At 34.7% G+C, this 16,153-nt stretch overlaps 1 protein-coding gene across 3 annotated transcripts in view; it reads right to left on the bottom strand.

Moving 5' to 3' along the window:
- Positions 1 to 16,153, bottom strand: part of CDK8 (cyclin dependent kinase 8) — a 138,986-nt gene that overhangs the window by 8,353 nt on the left and 114,480 nt on the right. For 2 of the 3 annotated variants that reach the window (XM_059377728.1, XM_059377729.1), the window contains exons 5-8: positions 12,338 to 12,395; positions 9,988 to 10,119; positions 2,907 to 3,050; positions 430 to 499 (exon numbers count right to left, since the gene is read on the bottom strand). In XM_059377728.1, coding sequence (XP_059233711.1) covers positions 430 to 499; positions 2,907 to 3,050; positions 9,988 to 10,119; positions 12,338 to 12,395 — 404 coding nt within the window. The remainder of the gene's footprint in view (positions 1 to 429; positions 500 to 2,906; positions 3,051 to 9,987; positions 10,120 to 12,337; positions 12,396 to 16,153) is intronic. The other variant, XM_059377731.1, reaches the window with a different exon arrangement.

The raw sequence follows: 16,153 nt of genomic DNA, 5'->3' as shown, positions 1-16,153 counted from the left end.
CCTTTAAACTGTCCTCTCCCAATGCTCTGATCTTGCATTATAAAGAAATGAAATATTCCTTCTTCTCTATGAAAACGTGATTAAAATGACTATACAATCCAGGTGGGTGGGCAAGTGATGGCTAGCAAGGTTGCTTATTTCAGTTTCTGACTGCTTCAGCTGTGATCCTTTCCACTGATGCTTGCTTCCAGAAAATAATAAATATGGAAAGAGTTTTTTTTCTCATATCCAAATCAGCTGCTAAAACTAGCTGTTTACCTTCTTTATATCACTTAAATATCTTAAAAGATAAAATATTTATTAAGTAAAGAAGTAAAAGTATTTATTAGAATAAGCTTATGTTTAGTATTCCATTGAGTATTCAATCTTTGATACAGAGGATTCTGGAAAAGCAGAAATCAACAAAGGTCTATTTTCTTTCCAACTTACGTATTTCTTCTGAAATCTTTCATTAATGTTGAATGTTCAGGCATCTTTTTTATATCTTCCCAATCTTTATCTGTGAAATATATTGATAAAATTTTATGTTGTCTAGGTTCCTATTCTCAAGAATTTTAATAAAAGTTACCTCAATTTTCATCACATGTCTTATATACTTTGAATCTCCATGAAAGCACAGACCTCAAATAAATGACTAGCTATAGTAAATATCTTATCTTGACCTATAAATACAATTCTCATCCCTTGTATAGCATTAGACCTCTATAAGTTTATCTTTTTAGGGCTTACTTTCTATGTGATTTACTATAATTTATCTCAATTTCTGTAAGTAGAGAGGAATAAGTTATTAATAAATATTTCTATTTCTGTTTGTAGGACCACTTTTTCCCCCTTTCTACTCAATGTCTTGGTTACATCAGCAACCAGTCTCTTCAATGACAAATCTCCCCCCTCTGTAGTTTTAAGATGCATTATTTTTAACATGGACCTCCTATGTTCACTTTATTAAATATACTGTTTTCCAGCAGTGATCAATGTAAGCAGCAACAACTGTCTGGAACAGAACAGGGTAGGACATAAGTAGTATGCAAATAAGTCTGCTGGTGGCTTGGCAAGTTTCAGTAACATTAACAACCCCAGCTTACTTATATGAAGAAGAAAATGTTTCAGTTGGCTTGCTGGCCTTAGAGTTGCCTCAACAACATGTGCTACTAGCTAGTTTTCTTCATCACGGTCAATGGACTTGTCCTGAAAGACCACCAGCTGCAGGACTACAGCAGGTAGCTTCATAGCACTGTTAGCTTTTCAATGACCTTTAGACATCTGCCTTCAATCTCCTTACACGGAGATGTGCAACTAGCCTCCAAAGACACCGCACTGTAAAGTCAACTAAATACATATGAGATTTTCTCAATTATTTCCTTGCTCTAACTTCTCTATTTTGTTAATTTCTCAAGATAGACATCCTGAGATAATCTTTTACTTTTCCTTCAATTACATATAAAAAAATCTGTATTTGTCCTTTATTCTCCATCTTTTTTATCACTTTCCACCTGGAGCACTGCTATATAGGCAAACAGCTGGCTTTCCTGTCTTCAGTTACCTCTCTCTAATTGAGTTTTACCTACCACAACCATACTAATCTTTCTAAAATATAACGTAAACAATGTCACTAGTTCTCAAGAACTTATCATGGATTCTCATTCTTTTGTGCATTAAATCTAAACCCTACTGCCTGCTTTTCAACTTTCTTATAATCTGAGCATCCCCTAACTGTTGAACTATACATTAAGAATCACCTCTTGCAGAGGCCACCCGCCTCTTCCACTGCCTTGTAAACCACATTCCTTTCTCTCAGGCCTTAGAAATGGTGGACACATTCAGAAGTGGGAAGAAAAGGCCATTCTTCTCCATCTACTCAAACCATAGCTATTATTTAAACATTCTACTTCAAGTAGTACAATACAAATTCCAAGAAGGCAAGAATCATGCCAGTTATATCAACATTATTTTATGCATAACACAAGGCCTGGCACATGGCAAGTACTCAAATGTTTAGTGAATAAATAAACTTCTCATCACAAAAAAGCAGTATTCACAGACCCACTGACCAATTCTGCAGTAAGTTAGTATCTGTGTTAACACTCTTACAAGGAAATGTGAAATTAGAACTCCCAGATATTTCTGTATTAGTCTTGAGTTACCCTGACCTGATAAAAATTCCTAGTAAGAAATAATTTCTAATAAATACCTGACTAGCCAATATTATGTAGGTTTTTTAAAGCAAAATTTCATTATGCTAGACCTCTGAGCAGAGTTTTTCGATACTGATGAACTACCATGCCATGGCATAACAAGGGATGGGGATACCGCTGAAAAACTAAGGGGTCTGACGCCTGTGATGAGACACCTAAACAACTTTCTCCCTGCTGCCAATCAGTGTAAGCAAAGTTGCTGTTCTAACAGAACACTTAAAAGAATGTTCTTACTGACAAGAGTTACAGGGTAAAAAATTCTGTTATTTACTATAATGTGATTCTGTATAGTGCCCTAAATATAAATAATGTTCAAAATTTGTATTTAAATACCAAGTATTGGCATTATTATATGTGCTGCCAGACAAAAATACATACTACTGAATTTATTTGTAAGAACTAAAGGTACCTTTTAATACAGATATAACAAATATTTTATCATTTCGAATATTAAACAACAAAACAAAACAAAAGAATAAAATGAAACAAAAATATACTCCTCAAATTCAGAAAGCCCACAAATATCTTTATGCTAATTTGTGAACTCTATAAATTTTGCTATTTCTAAGGATCTTTGATTAATGCAAGCCATAAATATAAAGAATTGAGTAAGAGTAGATTTCATCAGCTAAAGATACACATCTTTCCAATGAAGATAACTAAGTTCAAACAACAGTGATTTAAAAACAAAAACAAAAACATAATGTGTACCTGCAGGAAATCCCATTACATTGAATATTCTGTCCAGCTGGTCATGGTGATAAGGATTACTAGTTTTGATGTCCTCTTGTCGACAGTGAAATATTGGTTCTGACGTTAGTAGTTCTGCAAATATACACCCTATAGCCCAAATATCTTTAAAACAAAAAGAAAAAAAAAAAGAAAAGAAAAAAAAAGGAAAGGAGAAAAGAAAAAGAAAGGAGGAAAATAAAGTGGTTCTTTCCAAAAGAAAATGCATTTTTATCTTGGTGGGGACTGTTTTTTCTTTCTTTTCTTTTCCTAATAAGTCATATTAATTCCTAAATCAATTATCATTAAAAATATCATGGAATATTGCTTGTAAATATATATTCCCACCCGACACATCCCAATTTTTTCATTCCCTATTATACCTTCATTCCACCCAGGGGCTTCATTCCAAGTTCAAATCAAGTAAGCTAAAATTTTGGCAATTTTTAAATGGATCAAACATTACCTTATCTGTGAAATACATACAAAGCTGCATATGGAGCACAGGAGCCACAAACAAACAAACAAAATAAAACAGAAAATAAAACAAAAATAGAAAAACCAAATAGCTTTTGAAATTGGGCATACTTGCCAAAAACAATTAGCATAATTTTTTGAGGTAAAAATATTTTTTCTTTGTCTAGTCTATGTATTTGCTAATTTGTAAAGTCTAATAATTATCCTTTCATGCTAGCACGAGTTAGCAAGGTGTTATTACAGCAGGAGAAAGATAATGCCTGATCTCAAGTATTCTAATGAAACTGCATTTCTACTTGAACAGTTTTTTGTTCAAAGTATTTCTTTATGCTACAGTGGAGTCAGATTTTGCAATTTAATAAGGATAAGAAAATAGGGAGCAAAATACTACCTTTACGATAGGTATAAAGGGTATAAATTCACTAGAATTGGTTATAAAAGCCAGGCAAAATGGATTCCTCAAGTACAACAAATTCCTCTCATTCACTTTAAGATATAAGCTAACTTTCATTTATATTAAACTTTTACTCAATAGAACTGTTATTAATAGAGGAAAGATCTACATGCCACTTCAGAATTTAAAACTGAAATTACTCAGTTCCAACTTTAACAAAGCCCTAAACCAGCAAAGTTAACTTCTCTACGCTAAGTACAATGGTGTGAACAGAGCAGACACTCAATCAGTCGTTTCTGACGGATCTAACCAATACCTGTGGTAAATATAAACAACTATAGAGGGAAAAATAAAAACCACTATTTTATTAAAGCCAATTGTTCAGGTATGTTAATAATTGTCACATAAATAGAAAATGTGAAAAAGATCTTAATTTATAAAATAACTCAGAATTCCTAAAATCTAAAATTAGAATATAGATAATTAAGGTAAAATGATCACATTTATAGATTTCAGAATAACAAGTTAATCATCTATTAAGATTATACACCATAACTACAAGCAAGTGATATTTGAAAAGGACACGGTTTGCATATCCATTTTCTCCCACATCATGAGAACCAAGTTAGCCAATACCAGTATACAGAAAAGTATGAAGACATACTAGCCAAGCTATTTTGTTTTTAGTATCAGAAAGTAAATGGAGAAATTATTTTGTGATTATTCTTTTGATGTATGTACCCCATGTGATAACTTGACTTATGATAATCTTAATCAAAGGAAAAGATATGCAAGCTAAGGAGCATCACAAAAAGGGTCAATGGGTTAATTTTCATGTTTAAAACTCTACTCATAGCATCCAGAAGACACCATAACAACTCATTCTGGTTAGCTATGAAAAATACTAAAGAAAACTAACATGTAAGTGGTATAGCTATATCCTTAAAGTGACAAACTGCTTCTAAAATAAAAGGTCAGAAAGTAGGAAGAAAAAGTTCATTCGACTTTATTTACTCTTACCCTTAGAACCTTCTTCTCTTTATCTTTTCTATTCTCTCTTACCTTTTGGCAATCTCATCACCATCCTTCCTTTCTTGAAATTCCTGATCCAGACATTAATCATGAAGTTAGCTAAACAGGTTATTATTTTAGAAAAATTTCTAAATCTGTGTACGTAGTCTCTCCTAACTATCTTAACTCCCCGCCCCCCCACCCCAAATGTGCCAAGTTCATGGAAAAGTCCTTTCCTGGTCACCTACCAGCCTACTTTACTTCCTTCTAGCACTTTCCAAAGTAAAAACATATAAATCTCATCTACTTCTCAAACTCTGCAATGCTTTGTGCAGCTATTGAGCTAACTAGGCAAAGTAGATAGCAATTAGCAGACTAATTGGACCCAAATTGGGGGGGAGCTTGTTAAAGTATTAATCAATAGATGTATTAACAGCAAGTTTCTACCTTAATAAAAGAGTAAATTCTCATTCTCCCTATCTTATTTCTCACTTAATAGAATGTCATGTAATTAGTGGGCATTCAGTTTTTTGAAAACAAACATCTGAGTTTAAAAGTCCATACTTTAGTAAAACTTTAAGACTGCTTCAGTGATGATTAATTAAAGACTGAAACTCCCTTTTCAGGTTTCTCCATGAAGTCAACCAAACAAAACCCCCAAATACTCAATACTTAAACTTTGTCACTGGGAGTACAATGTTTACTAACCTATTATTTACTCTCTTTGGCTTAATGATTCAGCTTGTAGTTTTGTACAACTGAATAAAAGACTGCAGCACCAAAGTCTGTTTGCAATAGAGGATGGGAACATTTTTTCCCTGTGCTCTTTGGCTGCTTCTTAGTAGCCTTCAGTTTAACATAATCGACCAAACTGCACTAGCAGATTTCACCCTTCTAAATGATGCCCTTAAAATGAACTACTGAATAAGTAATCTGTGCACTGAACTACAAAAGTTCTTCTATTAGCTGCTCAAACTACAACCATCTGACAGGGAAGTAAAAATGCTAGGCAAGTTCTTGGTAAGTAGCTTTCACTGTGGTGAGGGGAATTTATACTTTAATGGACCCTCAGGTTACTTACATTAAGTAACAGAATGGGATTGTGTGGGAAAGATGGGAATCACAGAAGAGGCTTGCATTTTTATTCCTTTATTCTATTCTTTAAAATTTATATTAAAAATGGTTTACATAGAATTTCTCTCTCTCAAAAAAAGAAGTAATTGGAAAGATACCCATATTTAACATTTTTGAGCCAATGTCTTCATAAAGGAAAAATGTTTTAAAGATTGCTCTTGGCCAAGTCAGGTGTTCATAGGGCAGGGATCACCACCGCAAAGGGGCTGCCCTGACCTTGGTTTCAATCATCTGCACCCCAGTTTGTTCCCTCTATATTCTTCCTATCTCAGAAGCAACTGTTTTACCCAGGGTCACAGAACTTTTGGAGTTGAAGAGATGATTTAGTCTAAATTCCCACTTTCAAACAATGAGGCTAAAGAACTCAATGTTTTACCTGGGGGTGAGCATGTGTGCGAACGAGAGCAAGCACACACACACATCCCACCCTGAGTGACAAAGCTAAGGCTAGAAGTCGGATTAATTTGCATACATTTTGGTTTTTCTTAAGTTTTAAAAAGTTTAGCTAATAGTTATCCAATAAATTTGGATGATGAGAAGGAGGAAGAGAGGAAAAATATGAAGAAAGGCCTTCTGTTTTGCAAATTATAAAGCCATTTGAACAAGGGAATCTACCTAACTGCTAGTAGTTTAGCTTTGTGACAAATAGTCCTGCATCAAAACTGCCAAATGCAGCTTGTCCTAGTGAATAACAGGTTATACAAATTGCAATGTTCACAACAAAATATAAGTTTCTTGAGAAAAAGATAATAGAGTCAGAGTCTCTAGCTTCTGTGATGGTGTATTTTTTACTTAAATTAAATCAATTCAAAGTTTTCAGTGGATAACAGCTAAGATTAGGCAATCTTTTTTTTAATATTTTAGTTGTTTGCCAGGGAGAGAGAGAGAGAGCATAAGCAGGAGAAGTAGCAGGAAGAGGGAGAAGCAGACTCCCCACTGAACAGGGAGCATGATGTGGGGCTTGATCCCTGGACCCTGGGATCATGACTTGAGTCAAAGGCAGAGGCTTAACTAACTGAGCCTCCCAGGCGTCCCAGGCAATCACTACCTTATCTGTATAGTCTATTAATATGTCTTATCAAAAATAACAATGCTTTTGAATATTCATTTCCTAGGTGGAAAAAATAGTTATACATCATATTAGTTTATATTCTAAGTACTCAGAATATACTTATAAAAAAGATAACCAAATGTATGTGCAGGTAATAATATAGCTTCAGTAATTTTTACTTTTCCTTCTAATTGATTTTTTTTAAAAATAAGCATTTTATTTTGGAGTAATTTTAGACTTAAAGAAAAGTTGCAAAGATAGTACAGAGAAGTCTTGTATCTAACTGACTTAATTTATCTGCCTTTACTTTTTTATAAAATGAAATATGATCTCAAAGCAGTTATGAACATTAGTGAACATAAAGATTTTCTGAAGAAAGACACGTTGGGTTAAGGATTAATATGGGGGAATGATCACAAGCATTTCTTCTTTCCCTTCTTGAGTATACACTGAAATGGCAGCAAAGTAAGAAAGGTTAATAGTAATCCATAGTAATAAAAAGAACAGGAGGAGATCACTGGTGATAAGACTGACTGATTCATTCATTCATTCACTCATTCAATAAAGAGTACTGAGTTCTCACTGCACACAGTGCCTACTAGGGTGACCAGCTAGGCAAGTTCTATCTATGTTAGTGGATTTTAGATACTATACAATGCTAACAAGGCAGTAAGATGGAAGTGGGTTGGGGAAGGCTGAATGACTACTTTCGGCTGCGTGATCATTGAGGTTTTCTCTGAAGAAGTAGTGTTTTGACTAAGAACTGAAAAAGAGAGAGAGAGAGAGAGAGAGAGAGAGAGAGAGAGAGAGAGACTGGCCATATGAAGACCTGATCTAGGCAGAGATACATAAGAACACTTTACTTTGGGAAGACAGAAGGCAGATGGAACAGCTCAGAGAAGGCCCCAGACCACAGTATTTTTGCTGAGTGTGAAGCAGAATTGTCCTGTACAACTCTGGAAGATTCTGTCCTTAGAGGACTAGCTACAAAGTCTGTATTATTTTTTCTTCCCAAAGTCTGTGTTTTGAATAGTTGATTCTCCTTCTCCTGCTCCCCTCCACTGCCCTGAAACTACCAGGTACAAAACTAGGACCTAAAGTTGGAAGACTCTTCCCTTAAAGAATCTGAATGGCCTCAGGACAAAGGCTTGTCCATGCTAGCACCTGGGGATCCCCCTCTTAATGGTAGTTCTCTGCTAGATCACTCTGAAATCTGCCACTCAATCAGCTCTATGATCTAAGTGCACAAAGTTCCCAAGCACTTTTCTGTAAGCTGATTCTTAAATATGAAGAGATAATCGAGGGTCAACAAATAGTGGACGAACACTTGCCACATGGAAGGGAGAAACTGAGACATATAAATAAAAAGAGAGCCTATAAAGAAAACACCTAATTATTTCAGGAAAAAAGCAAATTACAAACAATTAAAAAGCACTGTTATCACCATCCTCACAGATAGTTGAGATGCTTTTTTCCCCCCATAAAATAATACAAAAAACTAATACAGAATAAGAAGGGGTTCTTAGAGAAAAAAAGACAAAAGCAGAAAAACATAAGAAAAGTGCTATCAAGTAGTCCAGTAATAGTCCAACATATGCCAACACTCAGTTTAGGAAAGACAGGCACAGAAGACAGAGGAAGAGATCAAAGATTAGTTTAAGAGTTTTCCACAGACATGGGTTGTACAATATAAATTACAGACTGAATGTGCCTACCAAGTGGTCAGCACATTACTGTAAAGCAGAAGGATAAGAAATCCTATTTGTTTTCAAAAAGAAAAACCACCCAGGTAATCCACCAAGGAATGAGTACAAGACTGGCATGAATCTTCATTAGCAACACTGATGCTACAAGCCAATGGAAGAGCATCATCAAATACTGAAGGAAAGTTATTTTGTACTTAGAATTTTAAACCTAGCCAAACTGCATGATATAGTAAGACATAGGCATTTTTGAGAAATACAAGAATGGGAAAATTTACCTCCAAGACACCTTTCCAAAGCAAGCTGAGAATATGCTATAGCAAAATAATAAAGCACAGAAGGAAATATGTCCAACTCAAAGGAATTAAAAAAAAAAAAAAAAAGGAAAAGAAAAGCCAGGATGAAAATCAGTCCAGAATACAGCATAGCATAGAAGACTTCTGGATGGAATTAGCCAAGAAAAACAAAAGCAGGCTTAATGCTATTCTGGAGAACACAGCAAGTTAGGTAAACAGTAAAGACATTTAACAATGGGAAAAAGAAAAGAAAAGCACATAAGAAAAGAACACGATGAAAAAATTCAATGAAATAAAATGAGGCACAATAAAGATGTCAGTAATGGAAAAGGTATGGAAAAAGGACTGTGGGAGTTGAGCACTGAATCTGTTACAATATATGATCTGAGTACAAATTGTGGAAATTATGGTTTGTAAATAGAAAATAAATGTTGTAAACATCAACAAAGTAGTAATAATAATAATGACAACAATATTTCTAACAGAGCTTATAAATTGGGAGGCTGAAGAAGTAAAAGAGCACTAATTTCCCAATTCTTAATAGTACGGAGGTAATCAACATAATCAAAAACTGAAAAGCAAATTATGATATCCTAAACCACTTTTTCCATAATTTTTCTCCTTAACTCCAAGGGGACCTTTTAGAAGTATTTCTTTTGGTGAAAAAAAGAAACATTTGTCTGAAGTTTAATGGTTTAGAAATTTTACTGTGCTTATTTCTCTTCTCAAGTAAAATTTAAAATATATTTTTACTTAGAATGCATAGTATGATCCCATATATTTAAGAAGTTTTAAAATATCTATCAGAGAGAGATGTTTAGAATAATACATTCCTAATGCTCATAATGGTGTTTCTAAGTAGTGGAATTTTAGGACAGTTTTTGTTCTTATTTTTATAGTTTTCTGTATTATTTGGTTTAATACACAGAAATATATATATTTTACAATAACAAAGCCACTTTTAAAATGCCATGGAATTTTAATTAGTTATACTCACCAATAGCTTTGGTATAATGTCTCGCTCCAAGAAGTAATTCTGGGGCTCGGTACCAGAATGTTACAACTACTGGATCCAAATCTGCTAAAGGCTTCAAAGGTGAATTAAATAATCGGGCAAAGCCCATATCAGCTGCAAATAAAGATAATAATAATGTTAAGTCAATGTATTTTTACAAATTTAATTGATTAATTTTACCACTGTTAAGATAGGGAAAATGTGCTGAATTCTTCATCTGGGTTATAGATATGCTTGCTCCAAAGGTCAAGCGTGACCCTATACTCTCAGGCAGATTTCTTTCTGCCTGTCACACTACCACTGGGGACAGGGTTGTTAAACTTCATGTCCATTCTTTGCATTGGTTATAAGCACTGAGAAACTAGCTGAGTTATAGTAAGGCTTTCCATTATTTGCATCAATAAGCCTGGTAACTGGGATAATCATGACTATACAGTATGTTAATATGACTATCTCTCCCCCATTTATTTAGGTTGAATTTTATTAACTTAAAGAATCACAGTAATTTTTTTAAGCTGGAAAAGGCCTTCTAAAAGGTCATATAGTTCAATCACCTCCTTTTTCAGGAGGAAAAAAGAAAAAATTTTCAAAAGAAGAAATTAAATGATTGACAAATGTCATAAAATCCTACCTCAGAACTGAAGTTGTGGCATTTGACATAGTTTAATATGTAGTGTAGTTATTCAGGCATGACTGTTTATCCTATTAAACTGTAATCTTAAAGGCAAAAACTGTCTTTTTTCATCTCTTTTAGTATCTATCTAGTGTCATTACACATAGCTTTTATCAAATATACATTGAATGAATGATCACCTGTTCATACCACCTACCAAAAATTTCAAGATTCATCCACCATTTATTTGGTTTTGCTTTCCTAATATACATTTTTAATGAAGGAGGCTCTCATCTACCCTTCTTAATTATGGAGGTTAAAAAAACCCAACACAGAAATTTGGTAAAGAACTAAAACCATGACTCAGATTACTAAATACTGGCTTATAGGAGAACTAATATTTCTTCTTAAATGTGAATGCTTTAAGCCTTTAGTATCCCCCAAACCTGCTCACATCATATGCATTACATCATATGCATAATTCCAAACTAGATTATTTTGTTACATAAAATTTCTCCAAATCTTAGTAAAAAAAAATGTCTGTAACTACCGTTTGGCTGGGTCTTTTTTATTTTGCACACTTTCAACTTACATTTGAAGAACTTGATGCAACCAAATTGGGCTTTTTAAAACACAAGTTAGGACTTAGAAGGCATTTGGTGACCCTATAGAGTTAAGTACTGACAGGGTCTGGCTGTCAAAGGGAGTCAATGCCTAGGAGTACTCCGAGGTACATCAAATGTTTGTGATACTAAAAACCTTGTGAGGTTTGCATGATAAAAGAGTATTCTGAGGGTCTAATTAAAAGTGGAAAGTGAGATCTGGGGAATTTATAGGGGAGGATGGGGAAGAGGGGTTAGGAACATCTAGGTTTTTCTTTGTCGGTTAAATGGTACAAATTAGCTGATAATTTGCATTTATATTAAATGTTGCAATCAGAAAGTACTCTTTGCTTTTTTTATATACTCCCACAACCCTGCTGCCTTTAAATTAACATAATTTAGTTACAACACTTCTTCTACCCACACACAAAACAAACTAAATAAATGTGACAAAGACAACTTAGAAATGACAATGAAAAAAAAAAAAAACAACAGAATTTTAAAATTCAGTTTTATCCTTATAGGTACCAGACCAGAACTGGGTAAAAATTTTGCTCTGATCTATAAGAAAACAGAGCTATTAAAAAACATGCCAAGGTAAAGAATGCTTGTTACTTTCTTTTCCCTTTAGGCAGAGGCCTTCTAGAACTTAAGGTTCTGTACCTCTCCAGCCTCCACGGTTTTCCTAGTTTGTAATTCCTAATGTTGAAAGGTCAACAGAGGCATATGTTCTGATCTCAACTGGATCAGGTGAACAGAACTGATGCTGTTAATTACTAGTTTGCTTTATGCCTTTGTGACTAAAGGTGAGGTTGGCTTCTAACATGGAAAGAAGCCACTCACTTCCACAGGCTATTTTTAATGAAGGCAAAGGTTTCTAAGAAACTTCCCTGGCTTATTTTATAATTAGAACACTTCAATCTCTAAAGATTGTCTGACACCTTTTAAGAGTGTGAAACATTTTTCACTTTTAATGTAAACTCTTGAGAAATGGCTTTGATCAAGAAGGAACTACATGAATATAGCATATCATTACAGCAAAAGTTAGAATTGATATTGCTGTCTGCAAAAGTTTTAAAAGAGTGCTACACTGTGACTTATCAAAAATAAAACATACCAATTTTTACTCTTCCTCGCTCAGGACCTTCACCCATAACTAAAATATTAGCAGGTTTCTGTGGAAACAAAATAGTGTTTTTTTTTTCAGTAGACAGTAGTGGTTTCTTTTAAATAGACATTATGCCAATATAACATATCCACCTTTACAAAATCTCATTTACTCAAAAATTAAATCAAACACAGGAAGTCACCAAAGAAACATTATGTGTATATATGCAAAGCAATGTGCAAACATTAGGAAGGCCCAAATACGACAGTGCTTTTCTCCAGGCAGAGCTAATAAAGCTATTCTTGGCTTATTTAGCCAAGTCTTTGTTCATTACTGTGGAGCATCTGACTGGAAGTTACAATGTTGTGGTTCCTTCCAACTCTTTCAATTGTAAAAAATGTCTTGCAACTTTAAGGGAAATGTATCTTCAAAGATGACTTAATTCTAAATAGCAAAGGAAGGAGCCACCGGATATCTTTTTTTTTTTTTTTGAAATGCCAAAGTATGCACCTATGCTTTAACAAATAAATTTTAGAGAATCAGTTTACTAAAGTATTTTCTAAATGAGTTAGTGAAGAGGAATTTTTTATGACCTGAACAGATCTGAGATTTTTATGTTTAAATAAAGAGAAGCTAAAACTTAAAGTGAGATTTTATAGAAGTAAAATTCCAAATAGTGTTAAAGTCTCTAAAAATATACAGGATTAACTATCATCTACAATCTGCTACAGTGGTATGTACAACATAGACATGTGAGATTTATGCCCTCACCAGCAAGAAGGAAGAAGAGAGGAAGAAGGAAGATAAGGGGGCTGGATGAATAGAGAGGAAAGGGTTGGGGAGAGCAACCCCCAAACCTTTCTTACCCTACTAGGCTGTCTACTTGGTATTTAATTTTGCCAGCCTGCTAAATAACAGTGAAACTAGATTAGAATACCCTTCAAATACAGATCAAACAACCTTAAAATTAAGGATTTTAATGAAGGCTGTTTACAGTGCTAACTAGTTCACAAGCTTCCCTAACCACATCTGCTAATAGCCCCCATGCTCTTACTGACAAAATAAAACTTAATATATTTACAGTATATTATTCTCTACGCTACTACCTACGATCTGCTACTACATATCAAAAAAAATTTTTTATCCCTAGCCAAAAGAAAAAAGAATTGCTGAAATGGTGCCATACACATATCAGAGGTTACAAGTTCTACATTTTTAAGAAACAAGGCACCAGAGAGATTAAATGACTTGCCCTGTAAGCATAATCTACAAGACTGGGCAGCAGCAGCAGAATTTACCCCATGGCTTAAGTGTAGTGCTCACTTCTTAATATATCATCTTGGAAAGTAACTTTATGTAGCAAGTTTTTCAATTAATGTATACTACCATAATAAAAATAATAATAGTTTCATTCAAGAAAATATTTTCAGAACCCTTATCATTCACACACATACACACTCCTGACCCCTGGAAGAACAGACCGGCGAAGTAGCTGAAGTACATAACACTATTCCCCCATTCACTACCTGCAAGTGCTGCCTAACAAAGTAAAACTGCTTTCATGCACTGTGCTAACCCATCACTGGGTTAGACTCTGCAGAGACTCTCAGAGCTCAGCCTACTTCAAAATGAAATCAGATCTCTGAAACTAGCATAATATATTTAAGGCAGAGGAGGGTTTCCAAGAGGAATCAGGCAGCATTTCTATCTCGCTGAGGAGTAAGGCTTGCTCTCAACTACCAGCATGGGCTCAGGAAGAGACGTCCATGTCTGTGATAGAACTCTTCTTATGGACCACTGGGGAAGAACTCCCTAAACATCTCTTGAACAGATTCCCTATTCTTTAAGCCCATTATGATTCTTTTTCCATTCAATCCATCTCTGTAGTGTTGCCAGGGTAACCTTTCTGAAAGACAAAGCTGATCATATCACTCCTTTGCTTAAAATCTTCCACAGTAGTATCATGGAAAATTCTTGTTAAGACTGGGTGAAAACAGAACACAAAATGATATACAGACTGCGATTACAAACAGGTTAAAAAAAAAAAAAGTACAATCGGTAAAGACTAGAAGAACAAAGAGTTAGTGACAGTGGTACGGATGAACCTTTTCAAAGGTGTCTTTGAATGCTTTTGCTATGCTTTATTATTAGGCATATGTAGAGAAATATTATTTCTACTTTAGTCTCTCATCACCTATGAATAAGATCCAACGTCCTTATGAGGGGATGCAAGGCACCTGCAAGCTCATTCCCATCAATCTATCCTGCCTCACCAGCCACTGTCCCCGGGGCTCCTGCGATACTGGTTTTCAGTATCCTATGATACTTTCAAATCTGTTATCCCATTATTACTGCCCCCAAAGACCCTTCCTCTGTTATTTGGCAAAACCAAGAACCTTTCACAACCCATTGGTCCTCCACCATGTCCCAAACCCCATTCCCTTCTCCAGAGGTACAAAGTGATTAACTGGTTTGCTGTGATGGACTTTTCCAGACTTTAAGTGCTCAATCCTAAAATATTATCTCTGTATCTGGCAAGTGCAGAGCACAACATTGACATCTCTCTCCTCCTTTTATTTTACATGAAGTAGAAAAATCTCCTTTTTTGCTTTCTTACTCATTCAGCAACTGGGCCCATATCTTAGAAAGTAAGGGTAAGTGGTACTGGTCTACCTGCTATGGGGTAACGAGAGAGAAACTCCCTCTCTTGTTTGTTTTGTTCGAGACATAACAGACTGTCAAGTTCTAAACCAGGGTTTTAGCACTGGTTGGGGGAATAAACAGTTTCTCTGTCAAAGATTTGGGGACAAAGCTCTAGTTAATAGTTAAAAATTGCTCTTCTAGGCAACTTGCTGCCTATTGTATGATCTGAAGCAGGTCTTGGGGCTAAAGGCCATTACCAACACTACTTTTATAAGTTAACTTAAAATTAATTCAGTTTGGGCATGCCATATAGTCAAAAACAAGAACGGTGCTGCGTTGTTTCAGTACACTACTTATGAATGATGGGTCCCTCCTCATGTTATTTTTATGATGGCATTCTATATGCCTCAATATGTGATATTCTGATTTTAGTAGAGAAATCTAACACTAGATTTATTTTATGGATGCAATCTAATGGAAGTTTCGAAAGAAAAAGGTGGAAAGGCTCTAACGATCATGAATACTCTTTTGTCTCGTTGCTTAACCAGTATTAACTAAAGAAGGCTTCAAAGACTTAGTAATTTTTGTTTTAGTATTTAAGGCCATGCTGAAACAATATTTTCCAAAAAAGCTCATTTCTTTTCTTTCTTCTTTGTCTGGTAGTAGAATTTGGTAGTTTTTAGCTCTAGAGCCAAAACTTCCATTTTTTAATGACAATACACGAATCAAGTGGTAATAACCATAACTATGGTAAACGGTCTGTGATATTTTATATGCTATCCAAGATAATCACTTTGAAAGAACATATAAAAGTTTACATTTTAATGAGGCATACACTCCACTAACCATATTTCTGCTTATGGAGATCAGAGGTCCAACATGATTAGAAGCAGTATTACATCATGGCAACATCTTCAAATACGGCTATGCTATGCAGACATGATTATAGAACACCTTTCACTGCCTGCTGAACGATGAAATAAATCAATGACACACTTGTTTGAAGTATACTTGTTTGAAACTATGATACCCTTCTCTTACTGCTGTTTTGTTTCTCCCGGGGCGGGGGTTGGGGGGAACGTGTTTGTAATTAAAAGAACACATCCTTGTTTTATATTACAGGCTCATGGCTTTTTTTGCTTTCTATTGTTATGCTCCCCCCAAAATTCACTGGTATTTCCT

Source organism: Mustela nigripes, chromosome 15 (genome assembly GCF_022355385.1).
Source record: "Mustela nigripes isolate SB6536 chromosome 15, MUSNIG.SB6536, whole genome shotgun sequence".
Lineage (NCBI taxonomy): Eukaryota > Metazoa > Chordata > Mammalia > Carnivora > Mustelidae > Mustela > Mustela nigripes.
Note: the sequence above shows the minus strand (reverse complement) of the source record. Positions and strands in the feature narration are given on the sequence as shown.